This window comes from Heteronotia binoei, chromosome 4, assembly GCF_032191835.1.
Source record: "Heteronotia binoei isolate CCM8104 ecotype False Entrance Well chromosome 4, APGP_CSIRO_Hbin_v1, whole genome shotgun sequence".
Classification (NCBI taxonomy): domain Eukaryota; kingdom Metazoa; phylum Chordata; class Lepidosauria; order Squamata; family Gekkonidae; genus Heteronotia; species Heteronotia binoei.
Window position 1 is genome coordinate 75,646,416 of NC_083226.1, and position 13,899 is coordinate 75,660,314.

Here is a 13,899-nt window from a genome sequence, read left to right on the forward strand (position 1 = left end):
GTATGCTTGGGCCAAATCCAACTTCCCAAAAATCTTTGAACTGGCCAGGGAGGTGAGGACATGGCTGACCACTGGGACGGGGTATGGGTGGCCCTGTAGTGCTTTGTTAATTGTGCATTTGTAGTCTGCACAGATGCACACGTCCCCGTTTAGCTTGACTGGAGTGACTATAGGGGTATCCCAAGTGATGTGGGAGATGGGCTCTAGCACCCCCTGGGCCACGAGGCAGTCCAGTTCGGCTTCAATTTTTGGCTTAAGTGCAAACGGAACCCGCCGAGCCTTCAGCGTTAAGGGCCTAACCATGGGGTCTAGCTGCAACGTGATAGGTGGCCCCTTGTACGTTCCCAGAGCCTTATCGAACACTTCCGGGAACTCCCGGCACACTTGGTCAAAATTGTGGGCCTGTATGTGGTCTGCCCCTACAATTTTGATGCCCAGGGGCTTAAACCAAGCCAATCCCAATAGGGTGGTGAGCAGGCGCTTTACCACAAGTATGTCCAGGGCCCCTTTAAAATTTTTGAACTCCACCCTAACTCTGGCCCACCCCATGATCTGCACTCAATTCTTTTGAAAGTCCCGCAATATGAACTCCACAGGCCTCAGGGCTGGCTGGTTGTGCGGGCAGAGTTTACCGAGCGTCTCCTCCGAAATAATGAAGATGGAGGATCCCATGTCCAATTCCATCAGGCAGAGACCCCCCTCAAACAAGACCTGCACTTTGACCTTGTCGGGGGTGTCCTGGGGCAAGTTTATTACCTGGATGCTGTTTGTGGATGTTGTGTTTGTGTCTGTTGCATCGTGGTGTGCAGACTGAGACCCCCTGTTGGTACTGGCACTGCAAGCTTGGGCGATGTTGCTCACTTTTCTGCAGCTTCTGCAGTCCGCGTTACGATAGGGGCAGTCTTGGCACTCATGTGGGTCCCTACAGCTGGTGCACTTGGTGCTTGGCTTCTCCGCTGCCCGTGGTCAGTTTGGTGTTTTCAACCTGCTGCTTGGCTGGTGGCAAAGCTGGTGTGCCCCTTCCTCATCAGAACTGTCCGACATCGAGGCAGTGGTGGCCTGGTGTGCGGAAGGGCTGGTGTGCATCTGTTCGAAGGCGGTTGCCTGTTGGAGCACTTTCACGAGGTCAATGTCTTTGTCCTCGTATGCTGGCAACTTTTGGTGCATTTTCTCCTCCCGGACGCCAACTGCGAATCGGTCCAGCAGGATCTCTTCCAGGTCCCCCATGCAATCGCATCTCAGGGCTAATCCACGGAGCTCTGCAAGATACTTGATGGCGGACTCAGCTTGTCTCTGCTGTCTTGTGTAGAACGCGTGCCTACATGTGAGATGGGATGGCTGTGGCGCCATGTGGTTCATCATTGCCTTGACCAGTTGGTTGTAGGGGGCCCTTGCGAGGGTGGTTGGCGTGATGAGTCGATTAATAGCGCTATAGAATGGTTTTAAAGTTGTTATATGTAAATTATGGTTTTATATGTTTTATTGGATTGATTGTTTTTATAATGTTGTGAGCCGCCCTGAGTCCGTTCGCGGAGAGGGCGGGATATAAATGCGAAGTAATAAATAAATAAATAAATAATTAATCAGCTGGATGGTCTCCACCCCGCACAAGCTCAGGATTAGCGCCTTCTTCTCAGCCACTGCCTCCATTTTGTGCAGCTCTATATAATAGTTGATTTGGTCCACCCATGATTCCCATAAGTCAGGCCGGGTGATGCCGAATGCTGGTAGGGTTTGTCAGGGAGCAGTAGCCATGGCCTTGGCCGCGGAAGCACTTGAGCTCAGAGCGCTGGAGGCTGCTCTCTGCTCACCGGAATCCCACCTTCATCACCAGTGTAATGTACTGAAGTCGGATACGTTCAGATGGCAACATGCTTTATTAGCAAGTACATCACAAAGACATCATGGCAGGGTCGGGTCCCTTGTTATATACATTTCCCAGAACAACCTTTTTCCTAGTCAGGTCCAATCCTGGCCAGTTAACCTTCCCGCCGCTGATCGTCATAGGCGGGCTGCGTTCGTCCCTTCCAGGCACCATCCACAGGTGCACTGTGCTGTACTTCCCAGGACGAACGCGAGACACAACAAAAGGAAACATTTAAGGATACATGATTGCAGTCTTATTAGTGGCCAGTTGCTCTGGCGCAAGCTCTCCCTCACTTTTACCTCAGAGCAAGATGTAAATCATATTTGCCAGAATGAAATATCTTCTTTATCCTGGTTGTTGCATGAAGCAGACAGAGTAAGTGGCAGTTTAATTTAAGAGGAGCAAGTGATGAGAGCCACAGAGTAGGTTGGATTTAATTAAAAGAGGAGGACATACTCTATCTTCGTGGGTTATGTGAATTTTCCCCCTCTCCTTCCTTTTCTGTGCAGTGTAATAAAAGGGAGCAGCTGTTAAAGAAATAAAAAACAGAAGTGACAAAAGAAAAAACATTGTCTGTTTTTTGGAGTTTCCTCTCTTTATAATTTATTTCTTGAAACAGCAGTGTTCAGAATCATTTTCTATGTGGCTCACTCAACTCTGATGACCAAAGTTGTTTCAGGATAATTGATGGCCTCAGTCCCAGCAAAAGTAAAGCCCCCTCCGCAAACACTGCGAACCTTATCCATGCTCCCATTCAATTTTCATCTTTTCATCTATTATTACTGAGAAGCACAGCCATTGCAAACCATCAACACTGCTTTCATTTCATCAAATTTTAACTGTTTAGATATTTTTGAAGGGGTTATTACAGCCATTGTCATGGCTCCCTTCCCCCACTTCACTACCAAAATCATGGAGTTGGATGGGAGTATTAAGAAATTCCAGTCCCTGACACAGACCTACAATGCCCAGGAAGGGTTCCTATGGAGACAGTCTGACTGTCTATGTAAAATTGTAGTACAGATTTTCTCTTAGGATGTGGCTGTTTAATTGGGGTGTGTCCATAGATACAGACACACAAACAGCCATGAACTGCAAGGGAATTGTTTTTTTTTTTCCGTATGTTCAGTGTGTGTTACATGAAGATATATGGCAAACAAAATGGCTCTGTGATGAGCTCTGCCATTTACCTATGCACATCCACTGTGCAAGCGTATGCATGTAGAGTGCTCTCTGCACAAGTACAGTTTTCAAAAAAGCAGGGCTCCTAGTCCTCTGGACCACCTTCCATTAACGCAAGGTGGGTTTGCTGTTGCAATGCCCCTTTAACCTCTATGTGTGTTCATTTCTTTTTCTTCATGGCTTTTGTGTTCCTTTACTATAGAAAGAAGAAGCAGACAATTTCTGTCTTTCTCTCTGCCTCAGCTGTAGTTTTATTTTCCTAGTATATTAATGAATACATTGCAAATTCTGAAAAAATAAGGCTACCTTATCCTGAATTAGACCACTGACTCATCTAGTTCAATAGAGTGCAGAATTTTGTCTATTATGACTGGCAGCAGCTCCCTGGGTGTTAGGCAGAGATAATCTTCCCTTGCACCTGAGATGTTTAAGCTGGAGAGGTCAGGGGTTGAAGCTAGAATCTTCTGCATATAAATCACATGCTCTACCACCAAGCCACACACACCCTCTCTAACATTAAGTGCACTAATGAAACCTCCATCTATATAACATGGATCATTCCTTTCATAGGGGCCACAGTAGAATCATCTTGGGTAACAAGACAGCAAGAACAGCCCAATCTTACTTGGCAAGGGTATGCCTTGAAAGGTCTCTGGACTCTTTTCTTACGCCTCAGAAGTCACTGCTGCAGATTAATTCCTAAGGGCCTATGCAAAAACTAGCAAATTTTCTAGGCACCATGTGCAGTGAAATAAACCAAGTGCATGGAAATATGGTGGAATCTCATTCTTTGTGAGGCATATGTCAGACTCTAAATATAGAACATTCTGTCTCAAAGTAGGGGGTTGACCACGATGTTCTATTGAGCCCATACCGATTCTATGATTCTTCATGCTTTATCTTATTATCATTTATCTTATTAAATGGAAGCGGAAGTCTTCAGCTTTGAGAGCAGCCACTAAAAGCAGCATAGCTTGCTCACTTGGTTGCATTTTCTATTAGCTTTTCTTTTTTTATTCTATGTCTGTCTAAGTTCCTGTTCACACAACGTTTTTGATTGTGCTTGAAGAGGCTTAAAATGTACAGATGTCACGGGTTTGATTGCCCATCAGCTGTATGTGTGATCCACAAATGTTGATGTTTACCATGATTTGGCCCTGAATGACAGTTCTGTGACTTAAATAGCAAATGGTCATTCACTTCATACAACTTTGGTGTCCATTACTGACAGGGAAGGCTTATCTGGTCAGCTTCCCACTGCCTGTCTGCTAAATTGAAACACAGGAGACACAAATGGCAATGATTGCTTCATGCTCTCTTCTGTAAGCTGGCCTTTTGCTTGGACACCATACACATGGGAATTTCTTGCTAATTCTGACTTTATCTTCATTTTACAGTTGTCCAGCACATCAAGAGACACAATATCGTTTTAAAAAGAGAGCTAGGAGAAGGAGCTTTTGGAAAAGTTTTCTTGGCCGAGTGTTATAACTTGTGTCCTGAGCAAGATAAGATCTTGGTGGCAGTGAAGGTAAAAAAAAAGAAAGAAAAAAGACACATCTTTGTTTTGAATAAACAGTTGAAGTTATTCCTATTTAATTGTTTAGATTGTGAATGTTTTATGTAGAAAGTAAGCCCACAAGTGATGCATGTCCCCAAGGCTTTTTTTGAGCAAGAACGCACAGGAAAGCAGTTCCAACTGGCTTGATGTCAGGGGGAGTGTCCTAATATGCAAATGAGTTCCGGCTGAACTTTTTTCTTTTTACAAAAAAGCCCTGTGTATAACAATAGTGATGCCAGGGGATGTGGCCTAATATGCAAATGAGTTCCTGGTGGGATTTTTCTACAAAAAAATCCCTGCATGTCCCACGAGTCATTAAAAAAAGGCATACAGTTTCTAATGGAAGCTCTTCTCTATAACCTCACATTCTGGTTCAGCATCTTCAATAGGCATATCAAAGCATGGTGCATATATTCAAAGCCACTGTCTTGTTTCTTAAGCTTCATGCATAGTCACTAATATGGCCCAGAGGTTTGTATGTCTGAGCTCCAGTGAGCAAGAGTTGCTTTTTGAATTGGATTCCTTTAGCTTTTCACTTTCTGTTATTGTAAGAATATTGATACTCCTTTGCCAGTTACATTTTAGAATTTTAGGCAGACAACTGAGCCAGTTGACTCAGAAAGGAGCACCATCTCACTTAATGTTAAAGTACTGCCACATTTTCTTTTTCATTCATTGGATCCTTGACATGCCTTCTTGCTGGTTGCTGGGCAACCCAGAGTAGTATTGTGTATGCATGTTAGGAAATAGCTGCAATTGTGCTCTATGGGAATGCTAAAACTCAAAATATTTTCCTGAGGAGACAGGGGGTTAGGAAATTTTCATCAGTAAATAAATTTAAATGTAATGGCATCCCCCCCCCCCAATAAATCAGATTTAATATAAAAAAGAGATCCACCACACATACACAGAAAGAAGTGTGTAAGGGGGAAGCATTTGAACTTCCTCAGTGTGTGGTTGGCTGCACCTTGTTTTTCTTTCAGTTTGTCTGAGAGAGGGGGGCTTGATTAGATGAGATTATTCTGGATGCAGCTTGTGTACCAAAGAATTTAATTAATATATAGACCTAATGGAAGTGTTCTAATGCAAACAGAGAGGATAGGGAAACTATGTGTTCTTGAATAAGATTGTTATTGCATATCTTCCAGAATTTTACAGATGCAAGTAGATACATGTAATCAGAGCTGGACAAATGTCATTCATTCAATTCCACATATATTCCTTAGTTTCTGTGCATCATATTCTGCACCCTTCTGATGATCCACTGTAACTTTCATTTGAACTGATGTTCCCACAGTGTGTGGATACAAATTTGATGGGTTTTTAAAAAAATATTTGGTGGTTTTAATTTTTTTCCAATTCAGGGTTTTAATATATAACTTTTAATGACTGTGTTTTATTAACATGTTATTTTGTAAGTTGCCTTGAGCTGGTTCCCCAGGAGAATAAGCACGAACATTTCTAAAATTCCCTCAATAATCCAAATTATATTTTAATAGTACTTCCAAATTATCCAAATGCACATCCCAAGGTGTATCCATCCCAGTCTAGGACACATTAATAGAAAATGAGCAAAAAACCCTAGAGTGGTGGCCAGGGGTGCCATTGTGCCTGCCAGGTGTTTTTTTTTAAAGTGGGTGGTCTGGGTGGGCTCCACTCAGCACAGCTCCTGATTCCCTATTGGAGATCTGATTGGCTGTGCATATTAAAATAACAATTCAGTAACATGTGCCACTACAGTGTCAATTTTATCCTCTTTCTGACTCTTCTTTCCTAGTGTATTTTTAAAAGTTACTCCTCTTATCCCCTGCACTTGGACTTCCTCAGTGTGTCGTTGGCTCCTCCTCTCATGCTGTCCATTTTGTGGCCTATCTGTTGCATTTTGTGATTGCACCCACTATTCTGTTTCAGAATTCCAAAGGCATCCACAGTTTCAAAAAGGTTGGGGACCACTGCTATAGTGCAACAAGAGCACAATATCCAGTGGGATGTAACCCTGGAAAACATAAAGAGCACATATAAAATATGTGCATAGAATGGAGAAAGACTATACCTCTGGTTCTCCCCCCCACACACACACACAACATCCATACGGAGAGCCTTAGCACTTGCAAGTGTTCGTGAACAGGATGCCTGTAATATTCATGCAAAAGACCCTATGTGCATAATATTTTGCATGTCTCAGGCTCTTTGCAGATGTTTGACTGAGCCTATGAATGGTGGGAATAGAGCCAGGATTTCCACTCTATGCATGCACAAGCTTTTGACTGGCTGTACAACCCTATGGGTGTTTCAGGACCTCTCTGGTTCTTTGTTCAGGCCAGAGCTATAGAATTCTAAGAATCCACACTGATTTTTTTTTTCCTGGCTGGAATGTCATGGATAGAGTGCAAGCTTGAGGTGCATTGTAGACTGCTGAGCAATAGCTTTTCAATTGAGATGATAATTCTGAGCACAGAGGTGTGAGTTTGTCTTCAATGCCTGATATTCCTGAAATGTTTAGTATTATCTTGGTTAAGATGGTTTCAGGAACACTTCTCAGTCTTAAAGGTGTTACTGGACTCTTTCCTATTTATGCATCAACAGACAAACATGGCTAACTCCCCTGAATCTATCTGGACTTGGAGACATTATGCATTTGCTTGTTTGACAGACCAGTGTATTGTTACCATAGCAACAGCTCCATCACACAAATCATCTGGTTCTCAGAAATCAAAAGTATGCATTCATTTTGCCATCTTTCAAGACTGAATATATCAAAACGTAGGTTTGGTGCCCCCCCCACCACAATTGTCCTTGAACAACAGAGCAGTTCACCCCCCCATCTCCTCCAAAGGATATTTTATTAGATCCCTCCCCCAGTGTTGTATAAGACATGCATTTTCAAAAAACTAGGTCCCTTTTACTGCCCAAATGGAACTTTTATCTAGCACACAGATACAGTCCCAATGCAGCTGTCCCTTGCAAATTCATTCCATTTCATAACACAGACTGGGCTTTCAAGCCTGGATACTGGGGCATCCATTGAACTACAAGATTGCTAAGATGCAGAGCTCTCCGGAATTTTAGGGAAAAGGTTACCATATGAGAGAGTGCATTAGTGCAGACAGCAATGGGGGGATGGTTATCTAATGTGTTTCAAGAAGAGATTTTTCCTTCCCAACAGAAAAACAATTCAGTACCATCTAAGAGGGGAAAGGCAAGATTTTCTCAGTGATATTAAGAATTATAACAGACAAAAACATAACAGTACACAGATTACATGAGTTTTTTTCATAAGACTAAACGGTGCAAAGTTCTGAAATGCATATTACTTTCCTCTTTGTTTGGGTTCATTGGTTCTTCCTTTGTGTTTGTAGACACTAAAAGATGCTAGTGATAATGCCCGCAAAGACTTCCACCGAGAGGCAGAATTGCTAACTAACTTACAGCATGAGCATATTGTGAAGTTCTATGGAGTATGTGTGGAGGGGGATCCTCTCATCATGGTCTTTGAATACATGAAGCATGGAGACCTCAACAAATTCCTCAGGCAAGTTCACAAAATGTGTCAGTTTACTGTACAGAATAGTGAGAATGTAGAGCTGACATTCATTCTGTTTTCAGACATTTCATTGCACTGTAATATATGCTAGAATAGAATAAAGGTATTTTAAATAAATGAAATAAATTGAGAAAGTTGACTGTCATTAGTTTAAAAGCAGCCAAACACCTCAAATAAAAGGCTGCAATCCTAAGAATACTTTTCTGGGGTAAGCCTATATGAATAAAATGGGTGGTACTTCCATGTAGACCTGTTCAGGATTGCTCCCTAAATCTACAAAACACAACATGAAATCTATGCTATGAGGAGAGAGGCAGGATCACATCCCCAGTATCCATGTATTCACTGGATCTTACATGTATGCATGCTGCTGATATCTAGGCCATTTGTGTTCATACAAACTGTACCCCATTTTTGCAAGGTCCTGGTTGTGCTTACAAAACCTACATGCATACGGCCTATATGCTTTGTGCGCAAGAGCAGATGTGGATGTTGGGGTAAATATACCCAATCCCACTTCCTTTGTCACATTATATATGAAATAGTTTTATAAAAATTGTGAATAGAGAAATATCAGATACTAATATGCATTACAGTTATGGCTCTAATAAAAATATGAATAGAGTCCGCAAAATCTGAACAATCTCAACTTACTTTTTAAAACAATAGCATATTTATTATCCTTGCTGATACAGATCAGCAATGCAATCCTGTACTGAATTACTACAGTCTAAACCCACATGATTCCAGTGAAGATAATGAGGGGTAACTCTCAAGGTTTGCATTATGAATTCTTCACTGAAGTTCGATCAGTTGTCCAGTATTTTGTGAAGTGGGCCTTAGAAAGCTGAGCTGTGCCCAGGACAGAATCCTGTGCTCAGAACAGAATTTGGTTGCAAAAGAGCATAGATCCATTAACATGGAGAGGATGCCTTTTCCTGCACCCTGATCTGATTCATGCTCCCACAATTAAACACAGACATTAAAAATTAATAATTACTGCATCCACTCAACAGCATTGAAAGCATTCTTTTATTTATCTGGTGCTGCCTCTCACATAAACCAAGAAAGCACAGTCCTTGTTTTGGATGTGTTGAGTTGTCATTTATTTATTTGTATATAGAACATAGAATTATGGCATTAAAACAGACTTCTGCTGCTTTTTTCACAGCTGGTGATGCAAATGAGAGACCGCTTGTAATAGGGACCCTCAGGAGCACTGATTTCTTACCCTGCAGCGCCCCCCAAGGCCAGTGACCAAAAATAAGCTCTCCTTGCTTAAGCTGCCCCACAAGTGTCCTTCAGTGTTTCCTTCCTGCCACACAGTGTCAGATTGCAGGACAGGATGAAGGTCAGGAGCTTTCCTGTGTGCTGCTTTTAGAGCGAGGGGAAGAGCAGCAGCACTGAGACAACAGAATCCGTGTTGCAGTTCTGTAGGCGTTATCTGAATGCAAACAAAAAAAGAAAAGCCAATGCCTATTTTCAAATTTAGATGGAAATATTTTTTATGGATTTTAAGCAGAGATTCATGATTTAAGAGACTATCTGCAGATGTGGTTACTGCTTCAACAGCATCCCAACTGTGAGCTGATTCATGTTGTCCTACCTGCCCAATAGGGCACAGCAAAATAGTTACTCTCACAATGACCGGTTTTTACGGATGTCCTGAGTCTGTCTGGGATAGGTGGGATATAAATAGAAGGTAAATAAATAAATGAATAAAAGAATGTGTCAGCACAGAAACATGACTGGAATTACAGAACACTGTGCCTTCTAAAAGGCATTTCAGCAACAATGGATCTTTAGAATCATAGAATCATAGAGTTGGAAAGGGCCTCCAGGGTCATCTAATCCAACCCCCTGCACAATGCAGGAAACTCACAAATACCTCCCCCTAAATTCACAGGATCTTCATTGCTGTCAGATGACCATCTAACCTCTGTTTAAAAACCTCCAACGAAGGAGAACGCACCACCTCCTGAGGAAGCCTGTTCCACTGAGGAACCACTCTAACGGTCAGGAAGTTCTTCCTAATGTTGAGCCAGAAACTCTTTTGATTCAATTTCAACCCATTGGTATTGGTCCTACCTTCTGGGGCCACAGAAAACAATTCTGCACCATGCTCTATATGAAAGCCCTTCAAGTATTTGAAGATGGTGATCATATCACCTCTCAGCCACCTCTTCTCCAGGCTAAACATGCCCAGCTCCTTCAGCCTTTCTTTGTAGGACTTGGTCTCCAGACCCCTCTCTGTCGCCCTCCTCTGGACCCATTCCAGCTTCTCTATATTCTTCTTAAAAAGCGGTGCCCAAAACTGAACAAAATACTCCAGGTGGGGTCTTACCAGAGCAGAGCAAAGTGAAACTATCACTTCATGTGATCTGGACACTACACTTCTGTTGATACAGCCCAAAATTGCATTTGCCTTTTTAGCCACCACATCATACTGTTGACTCATGTTCAGCGTATGGTCCACTAAGACCCCTAGATCCTTTTCGCACATACTACTGCTGACAAGTCTCTCCCATCCTATAACCAAGCATTGGATTTTTTCTACCTAAATGCAGAACTTTACATTTATTCCTTTAAAATTCATTTAAATTCATGGCCCAGTTTTCCTTTCTGTCAAGGTCATCCTGGATCCTGTTTCTGTCTTCTACTGTATTTGCAACCCCTCCCAATTTAGTATCATCGGCAAATTTAATAAGCATTCCCTCTATTCCTTCATCCAAAAGACGTTGAACAAAACAGGTCCCAGGACAGATCCTTCAGGCACTCCACTTGTCACTCCTCTCCAAGAGGCTGAGGAACCATTCACAAGCACTCTTTGGGTGTGATCTGTCAACCAGTTATAGATCCACCTAATGGTAAGAGAATCCAAACCACATTTTACCAACTTGCCAACAAGGATAGTATGTGGAACCTTATCAAAAGCCTTACTGAAATAAAGATAAATGATGTCTACAGCATTCCCCTGATCTAGCAAGGTAATCACTTTCTAAAAAAAAGAGATCAGGTTAGTCTAATTACTTGTTCTTGAGAAACCCGTGCTAGCTCTTAGTAATCACAGCCATTCTTTCTAAATGTTCCCAGACTGTTTGATTATTTGTTCTAAAACTTTTCCAGATATAGACGTCAAGCTGATGGGTCAGTAGTTACCTGGATCCTCCTTTTTTCCCCTTCTTGAAGATTGGGACGACATTCACTTGCTTCCAATCTTCCAGCACCTCTCCTATTCTCCAAGAATTCTCAAAAATAATTGCCAGAGGCTCAGAAATTTCATCTGCAAGCTCTTTTAGTACCCTTGGATGCAGTTGCATTTAAAGGACTTGGATTTAGTTTCATTTAAAGAAACTAGGTGTTCATTTACCACCACTATGCTGATCCTAGTGTACCTTAGGCTACATTGGCAAAAGGTGATCTTAAAATTTTTCACTTTTGCCTGTATTTTCTTGACTACCAAGGCAAGCAAGCAATGAGCGAGTCATTATCTGATGGGAGAAAAATCAGTTTATCTGTTTCCAAGAAATAGTTTAAGCCCTTCAGGAGCACAGACGGGAGGGGAATTTGGATCTTCTTTGTGGTCTCAGTGCTTCACACTCATGGGATATAGCACCTGCGCCAATCCCCCAAATCGGTACCTAGAAAGCCCAGGATTTTTTTGCACTCGGCACCAGTGAGCATGCGCAGGCGTCCCAGCACGCATGCTCACCGGCGCCAGCACATGGATCCCGCCAGTTCCTTTTTGACCGCGGTGCTGAGAGGATCTCCTTTCGTTTCTCCGGTCGGTATAGTAATATTTGGATTATTATTCTTCGTATATAGCCTGTTTGTTGTTTTCTTAGTGTAGTTAGATAGTTAGTTGTTAAGATAGCTGTTGTTAAAAAAAAAATTGGACTTTGCTCTTCGGGGCTTCGTTTTCCCCTTTTTTTCCCTCTGAAATCTTCTGTTTGGTTTTTTCTGGTGTCTGTGGAAAGTTGTTGGGTTTTTTTTAAGAGGTGCCGCTTGTGTGGTAAAAAGATTGCACCTCTGGACGGTCACTCTCTTTGCTTATTGTGTTTGGGTGAGGGACACTGGGTGGATTTATGCCTGCACTGCTTAGCCTTCAGTAAGCAGACCCACAAAAACCATGCGGCGAGGCTATCTGCGGCTCTTGTGGAACTGTTGAGGCTGCATTGGCCCCGACAGTTACATCGGCCTAACCCTCGATGGTACAGACTGATATGCCAATCAAGCAAGGCAGACCCACTAAACGACCCTCTGAAGGATCAGTGGCGACTCCGGCCAAGAAGTGTAGGGACGATTCGGGGACCCGATCGTCCATCCCAAAGAAGTCGAAGGAGAAGAGAAAGATTAGACTCTCCCGCACTCCTTCTCCTTCTCAGGAAGCTTTGGTGTTGACACAAGCTGCTCCACCCCGAAAGATCCTGGCATCTCCGTGGCCACGGAGTCCGTCGGTATCAAGAGGCAGAGAGTCGCAGCAGCTCCGACTATCGGGATCAGAGCACGAGGTAGACCTGACCCAGCGTACCCACTAATCGCGATCAGGATCGCGCCGTCAGAGCCACAGTGGTTCAATTTCCGAGATCGAGGCTGGTACCGAATGAGCCATTGACACCTGTAATGATGGATAGGAAGGAGAGAGCTGGAACCTATGACGATGGTTCGATGCTTCCCTCCACTTCCTCCATGGGATCAGCGTCAGTGGCCTTCTCCCTACGGGTACCCGTATCCACCTTACCAGTGGTACCCCCCTCGCGACTTTCCTGAGTGGGATCAGCAGTTGGAGATCTCTTATATGTCGAGAGTTTCTCATCACTCTAGGCAGCAAGTATCGGCATCGGTGTCGATCCCTTCAGAGAGACACAGAGAGACGGTGGAAGATGTCCAAGCTTGATCGTCGGTATCTCTGCGGTCACCCAAGCGAGCTTCGACCCTGGTACTCTCCGGGCACTCACTACGAAGGGACTCCTTGTCATCAGACTTGGAGGTCTGTACCGATGACCCGGACAGAGCTGTGGAACCTTCGCCAGAGTCATATATCGCTGAGGACCTTCCAATATCGCCATCGGAAGATCTGAAGTCTTATGGGGACCTGGTGAAGCGGATGGCACACTCTCTTTCCCTCACAGTGACACAACCGCAGCCAGTCGTCGATGACATGGTCTTCAATATTATGCAGCGGGACACATCAACGACTGTGGCTTTACCTGTAACAAAAGTCATCTTACAGGCGGTGAAGGAGCCTTGGGCAAAGCCAGCGTCCACTCCTATTTCATCTAAAAGGTTGGATCATATGTATCGGGTCCAGGAGGCTGGTGCTGAGTTCCTACCCCAAGCCCAACGCGGTGGTAGTCTCCTCGACATCCAAGGCCCGCAAGACCCATTCTTCCCCACCTGACAAGGAGGGCAAGAAATTGGACAATGCTGGACGTAAATTTTTCGGCTGGTGCTCTGGGAGTTAAGGTATCTAACTATGCTGCGTGCGTGGCTAGATACCAATACTCAGTTTGGGAGCAGCTCACGCCCCTTTTGTCCTCCCTGAGCGAGGAAAAGAAATCTGCATTCGGGAAGTTACAAAAGGAGGGCTTTGCTGTAGCCAAGCAGCAACTGACTGCAGCAAAACATATGGTTGACGTATCAGCCAAAACCATCACGTTTGCTGTCTCCCTACGCCAGCACTCTTGGCTGAGATCTACAGCTTTACAACCAGACACCAGAGCCTTTGTAGAGGACTTGCCCTTTGAG

General features: G+C 43.6%; 1 protein-coding gene across 10 annotated transcripts in view; it reads left to right on the forward strand.

The window, feature by feature from the left end:
- The window catches only part of NTRK2 (neurotrophic receptor tyrosine kinase 2), a 322,822-nt gene that overhangs the window by 248,671 nt on the left and 60,252 nt on the right, over nt 1-13,899 (forward strand). For all 10 annotated transcript variants that reach the window (XM_060235418.1, XM_060235421.1, XM_060235426.1 and 7 more), the window contains 2 exons: nt 4,447-4,577; nt 7,967-8,139. In XM_060235418.1, the coding sequence (XP_060091401.1) occupies nt 4,447-4,577; nt 7,967-8,139 (304 nt within the window). The remainder of the gene's footprint in view (nt 1-4,446; nt 4,578-7,966; nt 8,140-13,899) is intronic.